The 17035-nt window shown below is 63.8% G+C and overlaps 1 protein-coding gene across 1 annotated transcript; it reads right to left on the reverse strand.

Annotated features, from left to right (window-relative positions):
- Positions 1-214: 214 nt before the first annotated feature.
- LOC311429543 (liprin-alpha-3-like) lies at positions 215-17026 on the reverse strand (the record flags this gene model as incomplete). Its single annotated transcript, XM_084540631.1, has 14 exons — positions 16755-17026; positions 13926-14027; positions 13669-13833; positions 12615-12689; positions 12402-12476; positions 10265-10435; positions 8038-8184; positions 5651-5785; positions 3606-3689; positions 2384-2515; positions 2208-2270; positions 2010-2092; positions 1025-1171; positions 215-415 (listed from the first exon to the last, which is right to left on the reverse strand). Coding segments are annotated over exons 1-14 (1811 nt in total), but the record flags the coding sequence as incomplete, so codon positions are not given.
- Positions 17027-17035: the final 9 nt, after the last annotated feature.

The following is a 17035-nucleotide window of genomic DNA, read 5'->3' on the forward strand; positions in this document are numbered from 1 at the left end:
TCAGAGATTTTGGGGTGGGGGGGGGGGTCCCTAGGGGGGGGGTCCTGGGGGTTTTTGGGGTCTCTGGGTTTTAGGATCGTTGGGTTTTGGGGTGTCTGGGGAGGGATTCCAAGGGGTTTTGGGGTCTTGGGGGGGTCCCTGGGTTTTAGGGTTTTTGGGGGGGGGTCTCAGGGATTTTGGGGTGGGGGGGGGTCCCGGGGGGGGGGGCACTGACTTGATCTCCTTGTTGATGGCCTCGAGCTGTTCCTGCAGCATGAAGGCCAAGGTCTGCACGTCCGTCTGTCCGCTGGGGGACAGGGGCTCCCCGGGCCCCCCCCCCCGGGGCCCCCCCCCGGCTTCGCGCTCTTCCTCGTCCGAGCCTTCGTGGGGGGGGGGGGGGAGCATCGAAGGGACCCCCCCGCTCCCACTCCGGGCCCTAAAAATAAAAAGAAGGGGCATGGAGAACCCCCCCCCCCCAAAAAAAATGCCCCCCCCCAAGCTCAGAGACCCCCCCCAAATCCCCTTTTAATAGCCCCCCCCACCCCAAAAGCCCCCCCAAACACCCTCCAAGACCCCCCCAAATCCCCTTCTCAGCCCCCCCACCCCAAAAAATGCCCCCCCTGAAGCTCAGAGACCCCCCCCAAATTCCATTTTGAGCCCCCCCACCCTAAAAATTCCCCCCAAATCCCCCCCAGAACCCCCCCAAATCCCCTTTTCAGACCCCCCCCCAAAAAAAATCCCCCCCCAGGAGCTCAGAGACCCCCCCCAAATCCCCTTTTTAACCCCCCCACCCTAAAAATCCCCCCCAAATCCTCCCCAGGACCCCCCCCCAAATCCCCTTTTCAGCCCCCCCACCCTAAAAATCCCCCCCGGACCCCCCCCAGATCCCCTTTTCAGCCCCCCCCACCCCCAAATCCCCCCCAGGACCCCCCCCAAAATCCCTTTTTCAACCCCCCCCAGCCCAAATTCCCCCCCCCAAATCCCCCCCAGGACCCCCCCAAATCCCCTTTCCAGCCCCCCCCACCCCAAAAATCCCCCCCCCCACCTTGGTGCTTTCCTCCTGGGGGGGGGGCCCAGCGCCCCCCCCGGGCTCTGCGGGGGGGGGGCCCCGGGCCCATAGGGGTCGGGGGTTGCCCCCCCCCCGGCGGGGGTCTGGGGGTAGCGCAGCTCCAGGGCACTGCCCGGCAGGGACCTAAAATGGGGGGGGGGGGGCTTTTAGGGTGGGGGGGGGGCTTTTTGGGGTGGGGGGGGCATCCCCCAAGCCCCCCCCCCCCAAAGGAGAAAGAATTGGGGGGGGGATTTGGGGGGGGATTGGGGGTGATGGGGGGGGGCTGGGGGGGGCTCTGGGGTAATGGGGGGGGGTCCTTGGGTAATTGGGGGGGGGGTCCTGGGGTAATTGGGGGGGGGTCTCAGGTAATGGGAGGGGTCTGGGGGGGTCTTTGGGTAGTTGGGGGGGGGGCATTTGGGGTAAGGGGGGGTCTTGGGGGGGGATTTGGGTAATTGGGGGGGGTCTGGGGTATTTGGGGGGGGGCTGGGGGGGTCTTTAGGTAATTGGGGGGGCATTTGGGGGTAAGGGGGGGGTCTTGGGGGGGGTAATTGGGTAATTGGGGGGGGGTCTGGGGAAATTGGGGGAGCTGGGGGGGGGTCCTTGGGTATTTTTGGGGGGGGGGTCCTTGTAAATTGGGGGGGGGTCTTTGGGTAATTTGGGGGGGGGATTTGGGGTAAGGGGGAGAGCTGGGGGGGTCTCTGGGTAATTGGGGGGTTCTGGGGTAACTGGGGGGGGGTCCTTGTAAATTGGGGGAGCTGGGGGGGGTCCTTGGGTATTTTTTTGGGGGGGTCCTTGATAATGGGGGGGGTCTGGGGGGGTCCTTGGGTAATTTGGGGGGGGTCTGGAGGGGTCCATGGGTATTTGGGGGGGTGTCTGGGGTAACTGAGGGAGCTGGGGGGGGTCCTTGGGTATTTTTGGGGGGGGGTCCTTGTAAATTGGGGGGGGGGGTCTTTGGGTAATTTTTTGGGGGGGGGGGGGCTACCTGGAGTAGTTGGAGCTGGGGGGGCGCCCCCGCAGCTGGTCGATCTCCAGCTGCATCCTCTCCATCTCAGCCAGCAACTGCTCCTGGGGGGCGATTATTTTTTTTGGGGGGGGGGTCAGCACCTTCCCCATAACCCTCACGCCCCCCCTCAACCCCCCTGACCCCCCCATTTTTAAATCCCCCCCCCCAAATTAAAACCTTATTGAGCAGCAGCTCGTCCTGCAGCTTCTTCATATTGGCGATCTCCTCACTCAGCGAGTTCTTTTTTTTGGGGAAAAAAACGGGAAAAACGGGTCGGATCGTTTCGAAACTTTTAGGACACCCCCCCCAGGACTCTCCAGAGTGCCCCCCCGCAAAAAAAAATGATTTTTAACCTTTTCTTCCAGGGCCCCCATGCGCTCTTTGAGGTGCAGCTGCAGCCGCTCGTTGGACTCGCACAGCAGCCGGTCCACGGTCTCCGACAGCCGCCGGTTGTGCTCGTCGTTCATCTTCTCCCTCTGCCTTGCCTGGGGGGGGGGCACAACCCTGAGACCCCCCCCCCACTTTAAAACAGACCCCCCCCATTTGTCTGGTTTGGCCCCCGGCCCCGTTTTAATGCGCGCACCCCCCGCCCCAGGACCCTTTTGGGCATCTCCCCTTTCATCTCCATCCCCCCAAAATTCCCCCCTCTTTCCCCCCCCCCTCCAAGTAACCCCCCCCAAAGTGACCCCCCCAAAAAGACCCCCTCTCAAAGTGCCCCCCCCTCCCCAAAAAAGTGCCCCCCCCCCTCTTTAAAACACCCCCCCAGGACCCTTTTGGGCATCCCCTCTTTCTCCCCTGCCCCTCTAAATCCCCTCCAATTGCCCCCCCCCCCAAGTGACCCCCCCCAAATTAAACACCCAAAAGTGCCCCCCCAACTGACACCCCCCCCCCAAAAAAAATTGTGCCCCCCCCCCTCTTTAAAACACCCCCCAGGACCCTTTTGGGCATCTCCTCTTCCTCCTCCATCCCCCCCAAATTCCCCCCTCCTGCCCCCCCCTCCAAGTAACCCCCCCCAAAGTGACCCCCCCAAAAAGACCCCCTCTCAAAGTGCCCCCCCCTCCCCAAAAAAGTGCCCCCCCCCTCTTTAAATCACCCCCCCAGGACCCTTTTGGGCATCCCCTTTCATCTCCATCCCCCCCCCAAAATTCCCCCCTCTTGCCCCCCCCAAGTGCCCCCCCCCAAATTAAACACCCCCAAAAAGACCCCCTATCAAAGTGACCCCCCCCCCCCAAAAAAAATTGTGCCCCCCCCCTCTTTAAAACACCCCCCCAGGACCCTTTTGGGCATCCCCTTTCATCTCCATCCCCCCAAATTCCCCCCTCCTGCCCCCCCCACCCCAAAATGCCCCCCCCCAAAGTGCCCCCCCCAAAAAGACCCCCCCTCAAAGTGCCCCCCCTCCCAAAAAAAGTGCCCCCCCCCCCTTTAAAACACCCCCCCCAGGACCCTTTTGGGCATCCCCTTTCATCTCCATCCCCCCAAATTCCCCCCTCCTGCCCCCCCCACCCCAAAATGCCCCCCCCCAAAGTGCCCCCCCCCCCAGGTGCCCCCCCCCCAACAAAAAGTGCCCCCCCCCACCCTCTGCAGCTCCTGGTTCTTCTCCTGGAGCTGTGCCTCCAGCTGCCGCAGCCGCTCCTCGAAGTTCCCGTGGCGCTCCTCGGCCTGGGGGGGGGCACGGGGGGGGGGGCAATGGGGTCGGGGGGGGGGGCAATGGGGTCGTGGGGGGGTCAATGGGGTCGTGGGGGGAGCAATGGGACACGGGGGGGGGCAATTGGGGTCGTGGGGGGGGGCAAGGGGGGGGTCAATGGGGAGGTGGGGGGGCATGGAGGGGTCAATGGGGACATGGGGGGGGCAATTGGGACGTGGGGGGGTCAGCCCCCCCTCAGGCCCCCCCCCAGGACCCCTCCAACCCCCCCCACGACCCCTCATCCCCCCCCACGACCCCCCAAGCCCCCCCCCCCAGGACACCCCCAGGATCCCCCAGACCCCCCCCATCCCCTCCCAGGACCCCTTTAGGACCCCCCAAACCCCCTCCAGGAGCCCCCAGACCCCCTCAGCCCCCCTCAGGACCCCCCAAACCCCCCCCACGACCCCTCATCCCCCCCCCAGGACCCCTCATCCCCCCCCAGGACCCTTTTAAAACCCCCCAAACCCCCTCCAGGAGCCCCCAGACCCCCTCCAGCCCCCCCAGGACCACCCAACCCCCCCCCACGACCCCTCATTCCCCCCCCAGGACCCCCCAACCCCCCCCCACGACCCCTCATCCCCCCCCAGAACCCCTTTAAAACCCCCCAAACCCCCATTAGGACCCCCCAAACCCCCTCCAACCCCCCCCACGACCCCTCATCCCCCCCCAGGACCCCCCAACCCCCCCCAGGACCCCCTTCAGACCCCCCATCCCCTCCCAGGACCCCCCCAGCCCCCCCTAGGACCCCCTTAGGACCCCCCAAACCCCCTCCAGGAGCCCCCAGACCCCCTCAGACCCCCCAGGACCCCCCAAACCCCCCCCACGACCCCCCCAGGACCCCCCCAGGACCCCTTTAGGACCCCCCAAACCCCCTCCAGGAGCCCCCAGACCCCCCCCACGACCCCTCATCCCCCCCCATGACCCCCCCAGGACCCCCCCAGGACCCCCCCAGACCCCCCCAAACCCCCTCCAGGAGCCCCCAGACCCTCTCAGCCCCACCCAGGACCCCCCAACCCCCCCCCACGACCCCTCATCCCCCCCCAGGACCCCTCATCCCCCCCCACGACCCCCCCAGGACCCCCCCAGGACCCCTTTAAAACCCCCCAAACCCCCTCCAGGAGCCCCCAGACCCCCTCCAGCCCCCCCCCAGGACCCCCCAAACCCCCCCAGAACCCCCCAGGACCCCCCCAGGACCCCCTTCGGACTCCCCATCGCCCCCCAGGACCCCCCAGGACCCCCTTAGGACCCCCCATCCCCTCCCAGGACCCCTTTAGGACCCCCCAAACCCCCTTTAGGACCCCCCAAACCCCCTCCACCCCCCCCCACGACCCCTCATCCCCCCCCAGGACCCCCCCAGGACGCCCCCAAGACCCCCTTCAGACCCCCCATCGCCCCCCAGGACCCCCTTAGGACCCCCTTAGGACCCCCCATCCCCTCCCAGGACCCCTTTAAAACCCCCCAAACCCCCTTTAGGACCCCCCAAACCCCCTCCAACCCCCCCCACGACCCCTCATCCCCCCCCAGGACCCCCCCAGGACCCCCCAAACCCCCCCCACGACCCCTCATTCCCCCCCCAGGACCCCCCAACCCCCCCCCACGACCCCTCATCCCCCCCCAGAACCCCTTTAAAACCCCCCAAACCCCCTTTAGGACCCCCCAAACCCCCTCCAGGAGCCCCCAGACCCCCTCAGCCCCCCCCAGGACCCCCCAACCCCCCCCCACGACCCCTCATCCCCCCCCACGACCCCCCCAGGACCCCCCCAGGACCCCCTTAGGACCCCCCAAACCCCCTCCAGGAGCCCCCAGCCCCCCTCCAGCCCACCCAGAACCCCCCAACCCCCCCCCAGGACCCCTCTTTTCCCCCCAGGACCCCCCAAACCCCCCCCAAACCCCCCCCACGACCCCCCCAGACCCCCCCAGACCCCCCCAAGCCCACCTTGGTGAGGGCGGCCACCCTCTGCGCCAGCTGGGCCTCGATTTCGGGCAGGGTCTCGGCTTTCTGCAGGGTCTGCTGCAGCTTGGCCTTGGCGTCCTCCAGCCACTCCTGCAGCTGCCGGCCCTTCTCCTCGCTCTGCGGGGACGGGGACACCCCCCCAAAAATGTCCCCAACCACCCCCAGGTCCCCAAATGTCCCCCCCCCAAGTCCCCGTGTCCCCATCCGGCCCCGTGTCCCCTCTATGTCCTCGTGTCCCCATCATCCTCATCCCTATGTCCCCATCCACCCCCATGTCCCCAGGTGTCCCCCCCCCATGTCCCCAAGTGTCCCCCCCATGTCCCCAAGTGTCCCCCCCCATGTCCCCAACCACCCCCAGGTCCCCAAGTGGCCCCCCCCCAAGTCCCCGTGTCCCCATCCGGCCCCGTGTCCCCTCTATGTCCTCGTGTCCCCATTCATGTCCCCCCCATATCCTCATCCACCCCCATGTCCCCATCATCCCAATGTCCCCCAAAGTCCCCAAGTGTCCCCCCCATGTCCCCAAGTGTCCCCCCCATGTCCCCAACCACCCCCCAGGTCCCCAAGTGTCCCCCCCCCAAGTCCCCGTGTCCCCATCCGGCCCCGTGTCCCCTCTATGTCCTCGTGTCCCCATCCATGTCCTCATCATCCCAATGTCCCCCCCATGTCCCCCGGTGTCCCCCCCCATGTCCCCAAGTGTCCCCCCCATGTCCCCAACCACCCCCAGGTCCCCAAGTGTCCCCCCCCCAAGTCCCCGTGTCCCCATCCGGCCCCGTGTCCCCTCTATGTCCTCGTGTCCCCATCCATGTCCTCATCATCCCAATGTCCCCCCCATGTCCCCCGGTGTCCCCCCCCATGTCCCCAAGTGTCCCCCCCCCATGTCCCCAAACACCCCCATGTCCCCAAGTGTCCCCCCTGTGTCCCCAACCAGCCCCAAGTCCCCTCTGTGTCCTCGTGTCCCCATCCACCCCCCTGTCCCCATCATCCTCATCCCTATGTCCCCAACCACCCCCAGGTCCCCAGGTGTCCCCCCCATGTCCCCAAGTGTCCCCCCCATGTCCCCAAGTGTCCCCAGGTCCCCAAGTGTCCCCCCCCCAAGTCCCCGTGTCCCCTTCTGGCCCCGTGTCCCCTCTATGTCCTCGTGTCCCCATTCATGTCCCCCCATATCCTCATCCACCCCCATGTCCCCATCATCCCCAATGTCCCCCCCATGTCCCCAGGTGTCCCCCCCCATGTCCCCAAGTGTCCCCCCCCCATGTCCCCAACCACCCCCCAGGTCCCCAAGTGGCCCCTCCCCAAGTCCCCGTGTCCCCATCCGGCCCCGTGTCCCCTCTATGTCCTCGTGTCCCCATCCATGTCCTCATCATCCCAATGTCCCCCCCATGTCCCCCGGTGTCCCCCCCCATGTCCCCAAGTGTCCCCCCCATGTCCCCAAGTGTCCCCAGGTCCCCAAGTGTCCCCCCCCAAGTCCCCGTGTCCCCCTGTGTCCCCAAGTGTCCCCCCCACGTGTCCCCATGTCCCCAATCACCCCCATCACCCCCAAGTCCCCCCATGTCTCCATCCACCCCACACCCCCCAACTCCCCACCGCCCCCCTGTCCCCCCCATGTCCCCAAGTGTCCCCCCCATGTCCCCAAGTGTCCCCAAGTGTCCCCAGGTGTCCCCCCCACATCCCCATGTCCCCTGGTGTCCCCCCCATGTCACCATTGTCCCCATATCCCCCCATGTCCCCATGTCCCCATCCACCCCACACCCCCAAACTCCCCACCGCCCCCCTTTCCCCCCCACATCCCCAGCTGTCCCCAAGTGTCCCCAAATGCCCCCAAGTGTCCCCAAGTGTCCCCAGGTGTCCCCCCCATGTCCCCATGTCCCCACATCCCCATCACCCCACACCCCCACCACCCCCATCCACCCCACACCCCCAAACTCCCCACTGCCCCCCTGTCCCCCCCACGTTCCCCATCTGTCCCCAGCTGTCCCCAAGTGTCCCCAAATGCCCCCAAGTGTCCCCAAGTGTCCCCAGGTGTCCCCCCCATGTCCCCACGTCCCCATCACCCCACGTCCCCCCACCATCCCCATGATGTCCCCATCCATCCCACACCCCCCAACTCCCCACCACCCCCCTGTCCCCCCCACGTTCCCCATCTGTCCCCAGCTGTCCCCAAATGCCCCCAAGTGTCCCCAAGTGTCCCCAGGTGTCCCCCCCATGTCCCCATGTCCCCACATCCCCATCACCCCACATCCCCACCACCTCCATCCACCCCACACCCCCCAACTCCCCACCGCCCCCCTTTCTCCCCCACATCCCCAGCTGTCCCCAAGTGTCCCCAAATGTCCCCAAATGTCCCCGGGCGCCCCCCCCGTGCCCCCCACCTGGCGGTACAGCGAGTCCTTGCTGGCCAGCTCGTTCTCCAGCCGGTCGTTGGCGTCGTGCAGGGAGGTGGCCTCGCGCTGGGCGCTCAGGTAGCGGCGCTCCAGGGTGGTGATGCGCTCCTCCATGTCCTCCCGCTGCGCCAGCGCCTGCCACGGGGACGGTTGGGGACATTTCGGGGACATTTGGGGACAATTCGGGACGGTTGGGGACGGTTGGGGATAATTTGGGACAGTTGGGGATGGTTGGGGATGGAGAGAGGGGCTGCGAGGGGATGGGGATGCATGGGGACACGAGGGGGACACGGGGGAATGGGGATGAGTGGGGACATGGGGGGACACATGGGGACATTTGGGGACATTTGGGGACAATTCGGGACGGTTGGGGACAGCTGGGGACAATTTGGGACAGTTGGGGATGGTTGGGAACAATTTGGGACAGTTGGGGACGGTTGAGGATGGGGATGCATGGGGACACAGGGGAACACCGGGGGGGACATGGGGATGTGTGGGGACATTTGGGGACACTTGGGGACATTAGGGGACAGTTGGGGACAATTTGGGACAGATGAGGACATTTCGGGATGGTTGGGGACAATTTGGGACGGTTGGGGACAGTTGGGGATGGAGAGAGGGGCTGCGAGGGGATGGGGACGCATGGGGACATGAAAGGGACACGAGGGGGACACGGGGGAATGAGGACAAGTGGGGACATGGGGGGACACATGAGGACAGTTGGGGACAATTCGGGACGGTTGGGGACGGTTGGGGATAATTTGGGACAGTTGGGGATGGTTGGGGATGGAGAGAGGGGCTGCAAGGGGATGGGGACGCATGGGGACATGAGGGGGACAGGAGGGGGACACAGGGGGATGGGGACAAGTGGGGACATGGGGGGACACATGGGGACAGTTGGGGACATTTTGGGACGGTTGGGGACAATTCGGGACGGTTGGGGACAATTTGGGATGGTTGGGGACAGGGAGAGGGGCTGCGAGGGGATGGGGACACATGGGGACATGAGGGGGACAGGAGGGGGACACGGGGGAATGGGGACAAGTGGGGACATGGGGGGACACATGGGGACAGTTGGGGACATTTTGGGACAGTTGGGGACAATTCGGGACGGTTGGGGACAATTTGGGACGGTTGGGGACAGGGAGAGGGGCTGCGAGGGGATGGGGACGCATGGGGACAGGGGGGGACATGGGGATGTGTGGGGACATGGGGGGATCCATGGGGACATGAGGGGACACTTGGGGACATGGGGGGACACGTGGGGACAGTTGGGGACAGTTGGGGACACAGGGGCCCCCATTTCAGGGGTCCCTTTTGGGGACTTGCCCATTTCGGGACACCCCCGTTTCGGGGGTCCCTTTTTGGGATTCTCCCACTTTGGGGTACCCCTGTTTTGGGGTTCCCATTTGGTGACCCATTCCCCAACACCCCCATTTCAGGGGTCCCTTTCTGGGACTCCCCCATTTTGGGACACCCCCATTTCAGGGGTCCCCTTTTGGGATTCTCCCACTTTAGGGTGCCAACATTTGGGATTCCCCCACTTTGAGGCACCCCCATTTTGGGGTTCCCATTTGGTGACCCATTCCCCAACACCCCCATTTTGGGGAGCCCTTTTTGGGACTTCCCCATTTTAGGACAACCCCATTTCGGGATGCCCCATTTCAGGGGTCCCTTTTCGGGATTCTCCCACTTTAGGACACCAACATTTGGGATTCCCCCACTTTGGGGTGCCCCCGTTTTGGGGTTCCCATTTGGTGACCCTCCCATCCCACAACACCCCCATTTTGGGACACCCCCATTTCGGGGATCCCTTTTTGGGACTTCCCCTCTTTGGGATGCCCCATTTCAGGGGTTTCTTTTTGGGATTCCCCCACTTTGGGGTGCCCCCATTTGGGGGATCCCATTTGGTGACCTTCCCATCCCACAACACCCCCATTTCGGGACACCCCCATTTCAGGGGTCCCTTTTTGGGACTTTCCCATTTTGGGACGCCCCCATTTCAGGGAGCCCTTTTTGGGATTCCCCCACTTTGGGGTGCCCCCATTTTGGGGTTCCCATTTGGTGACCCATTCCCCAACACCCCCCTTTCGGGACACCCCCCATTCCGGGACGCCCCCCAATTCCGGGACACCCCCCATTTTGGGACGCCCCCCATTCCATAATAACCTTTAGGATTTTTTTTTTTTAGGGGGGGGTTTCCCCGACCCCGTACCTCTTTGAGGTCCCTCTGCAGCTTGGCCCCGGCCTCCTGGGCTCTCGCCAGCTCCCGCTGGGCCCCGGCCGCCTCCTCCTGCAGCCGCCCCAGTTGGCGGCACAGCGCCGCCACCCGCTCCCGCTGCGCCCTGGGGGCCCCCCCGCCACGGCGGCGACCCTCCGAGGGGGGCTGCGGGAGGGACAGGGGGGGCACTTTGACCTCTGACCCCGCCTGGTATCGTCCCGAACTCCCCATGGCCCTAAAATGGCCCTCGTAGCCCTAAAACGAACCCCAAAATGACCCTAAAATGAACCCCAAAGTGACCCTAAAAGGAACCCCAAAGTGACCCTAAAATCAACCCTAACATGACCCCTGTGACCCTAAAAAGAATCCCAAAGTGACCCTAAAATGATATCCAAAGTGACCCTAAAATCAACCCCAAAGTGATCCCCACCATGACCCTAAAATGACCCCTGGGACCCTAAAATGAATCCCAAAGTGACCCTAAAATCAACCCTAAAATGATCTCCAAAGTGACCCCTGTGACCCTAAAATGGCCCTCGTAACCCCAAAATGACCCTAAAATGAATCCCAAAGTGACCCTAAAATCAACCCTAAAATGAACCCTGTGACCCTAAAATGAACCCCAAAGTGACCCTAAAATGAACCCCAAAATGACCCTAAAATGAACCCTAAAATGACCCCTGGGACCCTAAAAGGAACCCCAAAATGATCCCCACCATGACACTAAAATGACCCCTCTGACCCTAAAATCAACCCTAAAATGACACCTGTGACCCTACAACGAACCCCAAAGTGACCCTAAAAGGAAATCTCCTGCTGTGCCCTAGGGGCCCCCCCGCCACGGCGGCGACCCTCCGAGGGGGGCTGCGGGAGGGACAGGGGGGGCACTTTGACCTCTGACCCCGCCTGGTATCGTCCCGAACTCCCCATGGCCCTAAAATGGCCCCCATGACTCCAAAATGACCCTAAAATGAACGCCAAAGTGACTCTAAAAGGAACCCCAAAGTGACCCTAAAATCAACCCTAACATGACCCCTGTGACCCTAAAAAGAATCCCAAAGTGACCCTAAAATGATATCCAAAGTGACCCTAAAATCAACCCCAAAGTGATCCCCACCATGACCCTAAAATGACCCCTGGGACCCTAAAATGAATCCCAAAGTGACCCTAAAATCAACCCTAAAATGATCTCCAAAGTGACCCCTGTGACCCTAAAATGGCCCTCGTAACCCCAAAATGACCCTAAAATCAACCTCAAAGTGACCCTAAAATCAACCCTAAAATGAACCCCAAAGTGACCCTAAAATGAACCCCAAAATGACCCTAAAATGAACCCTAAAACGACCCCTGGGACCCTAAAAAGAATCCTAAAGTGATCCTAAAATGAACCCCAAAATGACCCTAAAATGTCCCTCATAACCCTAAAAGGAACCCCAAAGTGACCCTAAGATGACCCCCAGCATGACCCCATCGTGACCCTAGAATGACCCTCTCCATGACCCCAAAATGACCCCACCCTGATCCCAAAAATGAACTCTGACCCCACCCGAACCCTCAAATGACCCCACCCTGACCCCAAAGTGCCCTAAAATGACCACACGTGACCCCAAATGACCCCACTTTGCCCCTAAAATGACCCCACCATGACCCCAACCCCATGCCCACCACCCTGACCCCAACCTGTCCCCAAAATGACCCCGTGACCCCTCTGTGACCCCACCCTGACCCCAAATGACCCCACCCTGACCCTAAAATGACCCCCATGACCCCAAAATGATCCCCGACCCCACCCTAACCCTCAAATGACTCCATGTGACCCCAAATCACCCCACCTTGCCCCTAAAATGCCCCTTGACCCCACCCTGACCCCAAATGCCCCCGTGACCCCAAAATGACCCCAAAATGACCCCGACCCCAAAATGACCCCAAAACGACCCCAAAACGACCCCAAAACGACCCCAAAACGACCCCACCTTCCCCCCTGACCCTAAAACACCCCCTCCCTTCCCCCCACCCCCACCCTTTCCCCCTCCCCTGACCCCATACCCTTGTGACCCTTGACCCCGTGACCCTTGACCCCGTGACCCCATGACCTTTGACCCCGTGACCTTTGACCCCGTGACCCTCCTACCGAGCTGTCCCCATCGCTGGGCGCGTCCTCGAGGCCGGAGCGACGCCGGGAGAGCTGCTCCCGGAGGGACAACGACTGGGGGGGGGGGGACACGATGACACCCGTCACCCCCGTGGGGTCCCCACTCTTTTTGGGGACACCCCCAGGGGGACCCCAGCCCCTTTTTGGGGTCCCCAGCCCCCTTTTTGGGGTTCCCCCCCCCCTGCCACCCACCTCCTGGTTGGACACCTCCAGCTCCTCCTCCAGCACCGCCACCCGCTCCAGGGCCACCCGCAGGCGCTCCCGCACCTGGGGGGGGGACAAGGGGGTGACAACGGGACCCCCCCAGCACCCTTGGGTGCCACCACATCACCCTGGGGGCCACCACGTCCCCTTAGGGTCACCATGTCCCCCAGGTCATCCCAAAACCCCGAATATCCCCCAAGACCCATCCAGGTGCCACCACGTCACCCTTGGGTGTCACCGTGTCACCCAGGGGTCACCAGGGGACACCCTTGGGTGTCACCAAGTCACCCAGGTCACCCCAAGACCCCAAATATCCCCCAAGAGCTCTCCAGGTGCCACCAGGTCACCCTTGGGTGCCACCACGTCACCCCGGTCACCCCAAGACCCCAAATATCCCCCAAGACCCATCCAGGTGCCACCACGTCACCCTTGGGTGCCACCACGTCCCCTTGGGGCTACCATGTCACCCTGGCCAGCCCAAGACCCCAAATATCCCCCAAGTCCCATCCAGGTGCCCCCACATCCCCCCCCAGGTGCCCCCAAATCCCCCTTGGGTGCCCCCACATCCCCTTTAGATGCCACCACGAGCCCCAAAACCCCCTCCAGGTGCCCCCACACCCCCTTAGATGCCCCCACACCCCCCTAGATGCCCCCAAATCCCCCTTGGGTGCCCCCACACCCCCCCCCAGATGCCACCAAATCCCCCCTAGATGCCCACACGGACCCCAAAGACCCCTCCAGGTGCCCCCACACCCCTCCAAATGCCCCCAAATCCCCCACACCCCCTTTAGATGCCACCACGAGCCCCAAAAACCCCTCCAGGTGCCCCCAACCCCCCCCCAGATGCCCCCAAATCCCCCTTGGGTGCCCCCACACCCCCCAGATGCCCCCAAATCCCCCTTGGGTGCCCCCACACCCCCTCCAGATGCCCCTAAATCCCCCCCAGATGCCCCCAAATCCCCCTTGGCCGCCCCCACACCCCCCCTAGACACCCCCACAACCCCCAAACCCCCCCAAAACCCCCCCCAACCCCCCCAAAAACCTTCTCATCCAGCGCCTTGTGATGCTCGAAGAGGGACTTGAGGGCCTTGAGCACCTCCACCTCCGACGAGACCCCCGCCGGGGCCTGCGCCTGGCGCTTCACCACCGTCATCCGCAGCGAGCGCTCGTGCCGGGACACCAGGCACTCCAAATGCTCCAGAAGCAGCTTGGGGGGGGACACAAAAGACCATAAATAGGGTGATAAGATGATATTTTGGGGGGATTTTGGGTTTTTTTGGGGGTTTTGGGGGGTTTTACCCGCGTGTTGTTGCGCTCGGCCTTGAGCTCGGCGATCTCCTCCTCGCGCTCCAGGAGCTGCTCCCGGCACAGGCCCAGCTCCTTGGTGAGGGCGGCCAGCTCCTGGGGAGGAAGGGGTTAAATTGGGGGGGTTAAGCCACGCCCCCTGGCCACGCCCGCTTTAAAAAGCCACGCCCGCTTTAAAAAATCTCGCCCCCTTTGGGTAGAACCGCCCCCTTTTGGTAGCACCGCCCCCTTTTTGGTAGTCCCGCCCCTTAGTTACCATCCCTTTAAGCCCCTCCCACCCTCTTTAAGCCCCTCCCACCCTCTTTAAGCCCCTCCCGTGCCCTTTAAGCCCCTCCCACCCCTTTAAGCCCCTCCCATATTCATCAAGACCCTCCCACCCCATTAAGCCCCTCCCACCACATTTAAGCCCCTCCCACCTCTCCCCAAGCCCCACCCACCACCTCCCCAAGCCCCTCCCACCCCTTTTAACCCCTCCCACCTCTCCCCAAGCCCCACCCACAACCTCCCCAAGCCCCTCCCACCCCCTCTAAGCCCCTCCCCAAACCCCTCCCACCCCTCTAAGCTCCACCCACCACCTTCCCAAGCCCCTCCCATCCCCTCTAAGCCCCTCCCACCCCCTCCCTACACCCCTCCCACTCCCTTTAACCCCCTCCCACCCCCCTTAAACCCCACCCACTCCCCTCCAAGTCCCACCCCAAGCCCCTCCCACTCCCTCTAAACCCCACCCCAAGCCACACCCACTCCCCTTAAGCCCCTCCCACTCCCCTTTAGCCCCTCCCACCCCCTCTAAGCTCCACCCACCATCTCCCCAAGCCCCTCCCACTCCCTCTAATCCCCTCCCCAATCCCCTCCCATCCCCTTTAACCCCCTCCCACTCCCCTTAAACCCCTCCCATTCCCCTTAAGCCCCTCCCACACCCCTTTTAACCCCTCCCACCCCCTTTAAACCCCTCCCACCCCCCCTTTAAACCCTCCCACTCACTCTAAACCCCTCCCACCCCCTTTAAACCCCTCCCACTCCCTCCAAGCCCCACCCACTCCCCTCCAAGCCCCTCCCCAAGCCCCACCCACCCCCTTTAACACCTCCCACCCCCTCTAAGCTCCACCCACCATCTCCCCAAGCCCCTCCCACCCCCCTTTAAACCCCTTCCACTCCCCTTAAGCCCCTCCCACCCCCCTCCCACCCCCTCCCCAAGCCCCTCCCACCCCCTCTAATCCCCTCCCCAACCCCCTCCCATCCCCTTTAACCCCCTCCCACTCCCCTTAAGGCCCTCCCACCCCCTTTTAACCCCTCCCACCCCACTTTAAACCCCTCCCACCCCCTTTAAACCCCTCCCACCCCTCTTTAACCCCTCCCACCCCCTCTAAGCTCCACCCACCATCTCCCCAAGCCCCTCCCACTCCCTCTAAACCCCACCCCAAGCCACACCCATTCCCCTTAAGCCCCTCCCACTCCCCATAATCCCCTCCCACCCCCCTTTTTAACCCCTCCCACCCCCCTTTAAACCCCTCCCACTCCCTTTAACCCCCTCCCACTCCCTTTAACCCCCTCCCACCCCCCTTTAAACCCCTCCCACCCCCCTTTAGACCCCTCCCACCCCCCTTTTTAACCCCTCCCACCCCCCTTTAAACCCCTCCCACTCCCTCTAAACCCCTCCCACCCCCCTTTAACCCCCTCCCACCCCCCTTTAAACCCCTCCCACCCCCTTTTAACCCCTCCCACACCCCTTTAAACCCCTCCCACCCCCTTTTAACCCCTCCCACCCCCTTTAAACCCCTCCCACCCCCCTTTAAACCCCTCCCACTCACTCCAAACCCCTCCCACTCCCTTTAAACCCCTCCCACTCCCCTTAAACCCCACCCACTCCCCTCCAAGCCCCACCCCAAGCCCCTCCCACTCCCTCTAATCCCCTCCCCAACCCCCTCCCATCCCTTTTAACCCCCTCCCACCCCCTTTTAACCCCTCCCACCCCCCTTTAACCCCCTCCCACTCCCTCTAAACCCCTCCCACCCCCCTTTAAACCCCTCCCACCCCCTCTAATCCCCTCTCCAAGCCCCTCCCACTCCCCTTAAGCCCCTCCCACCCCCCCATTTAAACCCCTCCCACCCCCTCTAAGCTCCACCCACCAACTCCCCAAGCCCCTCCCACCCCCCTTTAAACCCCTCCCACTCCCTCTAAACCCCACCCACTCCCCTCCAAGCCCCACCCAAGCCCCTCCCACTCCCCTTAAGCCCCTCCCACCCCCCTTTAAACCCCTCCCACTCCCTCTAAACCCCACCCACTCCCCTCCAAGCCCCACCCCAAGCCCCTCCCACTCCCCTTAACCCCCTCCCACCCCCTTTAAACCCCTCCCACTCCCCTTAAGCCCCTCCCACTCCCCTTAAAACCCCTCCCACACCCCTTTAAACCCCTCCCACCCCCCTTTTAACCCCTTCCACCCCCCTTTAAACCCCTTCCACCCCCCTTTTAACCCCTCCCACCCCCTTTTAACCCCCTCCCACCCCCCTTTAAACCCCTCCCACTCCCTCTAAACCCCACCCACTCCCCTCCAAGCCCCACCCCAAGCCCCTCCCACTCCCCTTAAGCCCCTCCCACCCCTTTAAACCCCTCCCACTCCCTCCAAGCCCCACCCACTCCCCTCCAAGCCCCTCCCCAAGCCCCACCCACCCCCTCCAAGCCCCACCCACTCCCCTTAAGCCCCTCCCACCCCCTTTAAACCCCTCCCACTCCCTCCAAGCCCCACCCCAAGCCCCTCCCACCCCCTCCAAGCCCCACCCACTCCCCTTAAACCCCTCCCACCCCCCTTTTTAACCCCTTCCCTACCTGGGGCAGGGCGCTGGCCAGCTGGCGCTGCAGGGCGTCCCTCTCGTGGGCCAGGTCCCGCAGGCGCAGCTGGGCGGTGGCCAGGCTCTCCTGGGTGTCCCGCAGCGTCTCCAGCAGCCGCTCGCGCTCCCGCAGCATCTGCACCATCAGCTGCTCCAAACCCGGCTCCTCCCCGCAGCCCGAGCCCCGCCGCCCGTCCTCGCTGATGGTCGGCATCACCTCGCACATCATCTTCTTTTATTTTCTTTCTTTTTCGTTGTTTTTTGGTGTTTTTTTTTTTG

Source organism: Aythya ferina (genome assembly GCF_964211825.1).
Source record: "Aythya ferina genome assembly, contig: HAP1_SCAFFOLD_1339, whole genome shotgun sequence".
In the NCBI taxonomy this organism is placed as follows: Eukaryota; Metazoa; Chordata; class Aves; order Anseriformes; family Anatidae; genus Aythya; species Aythya ferina.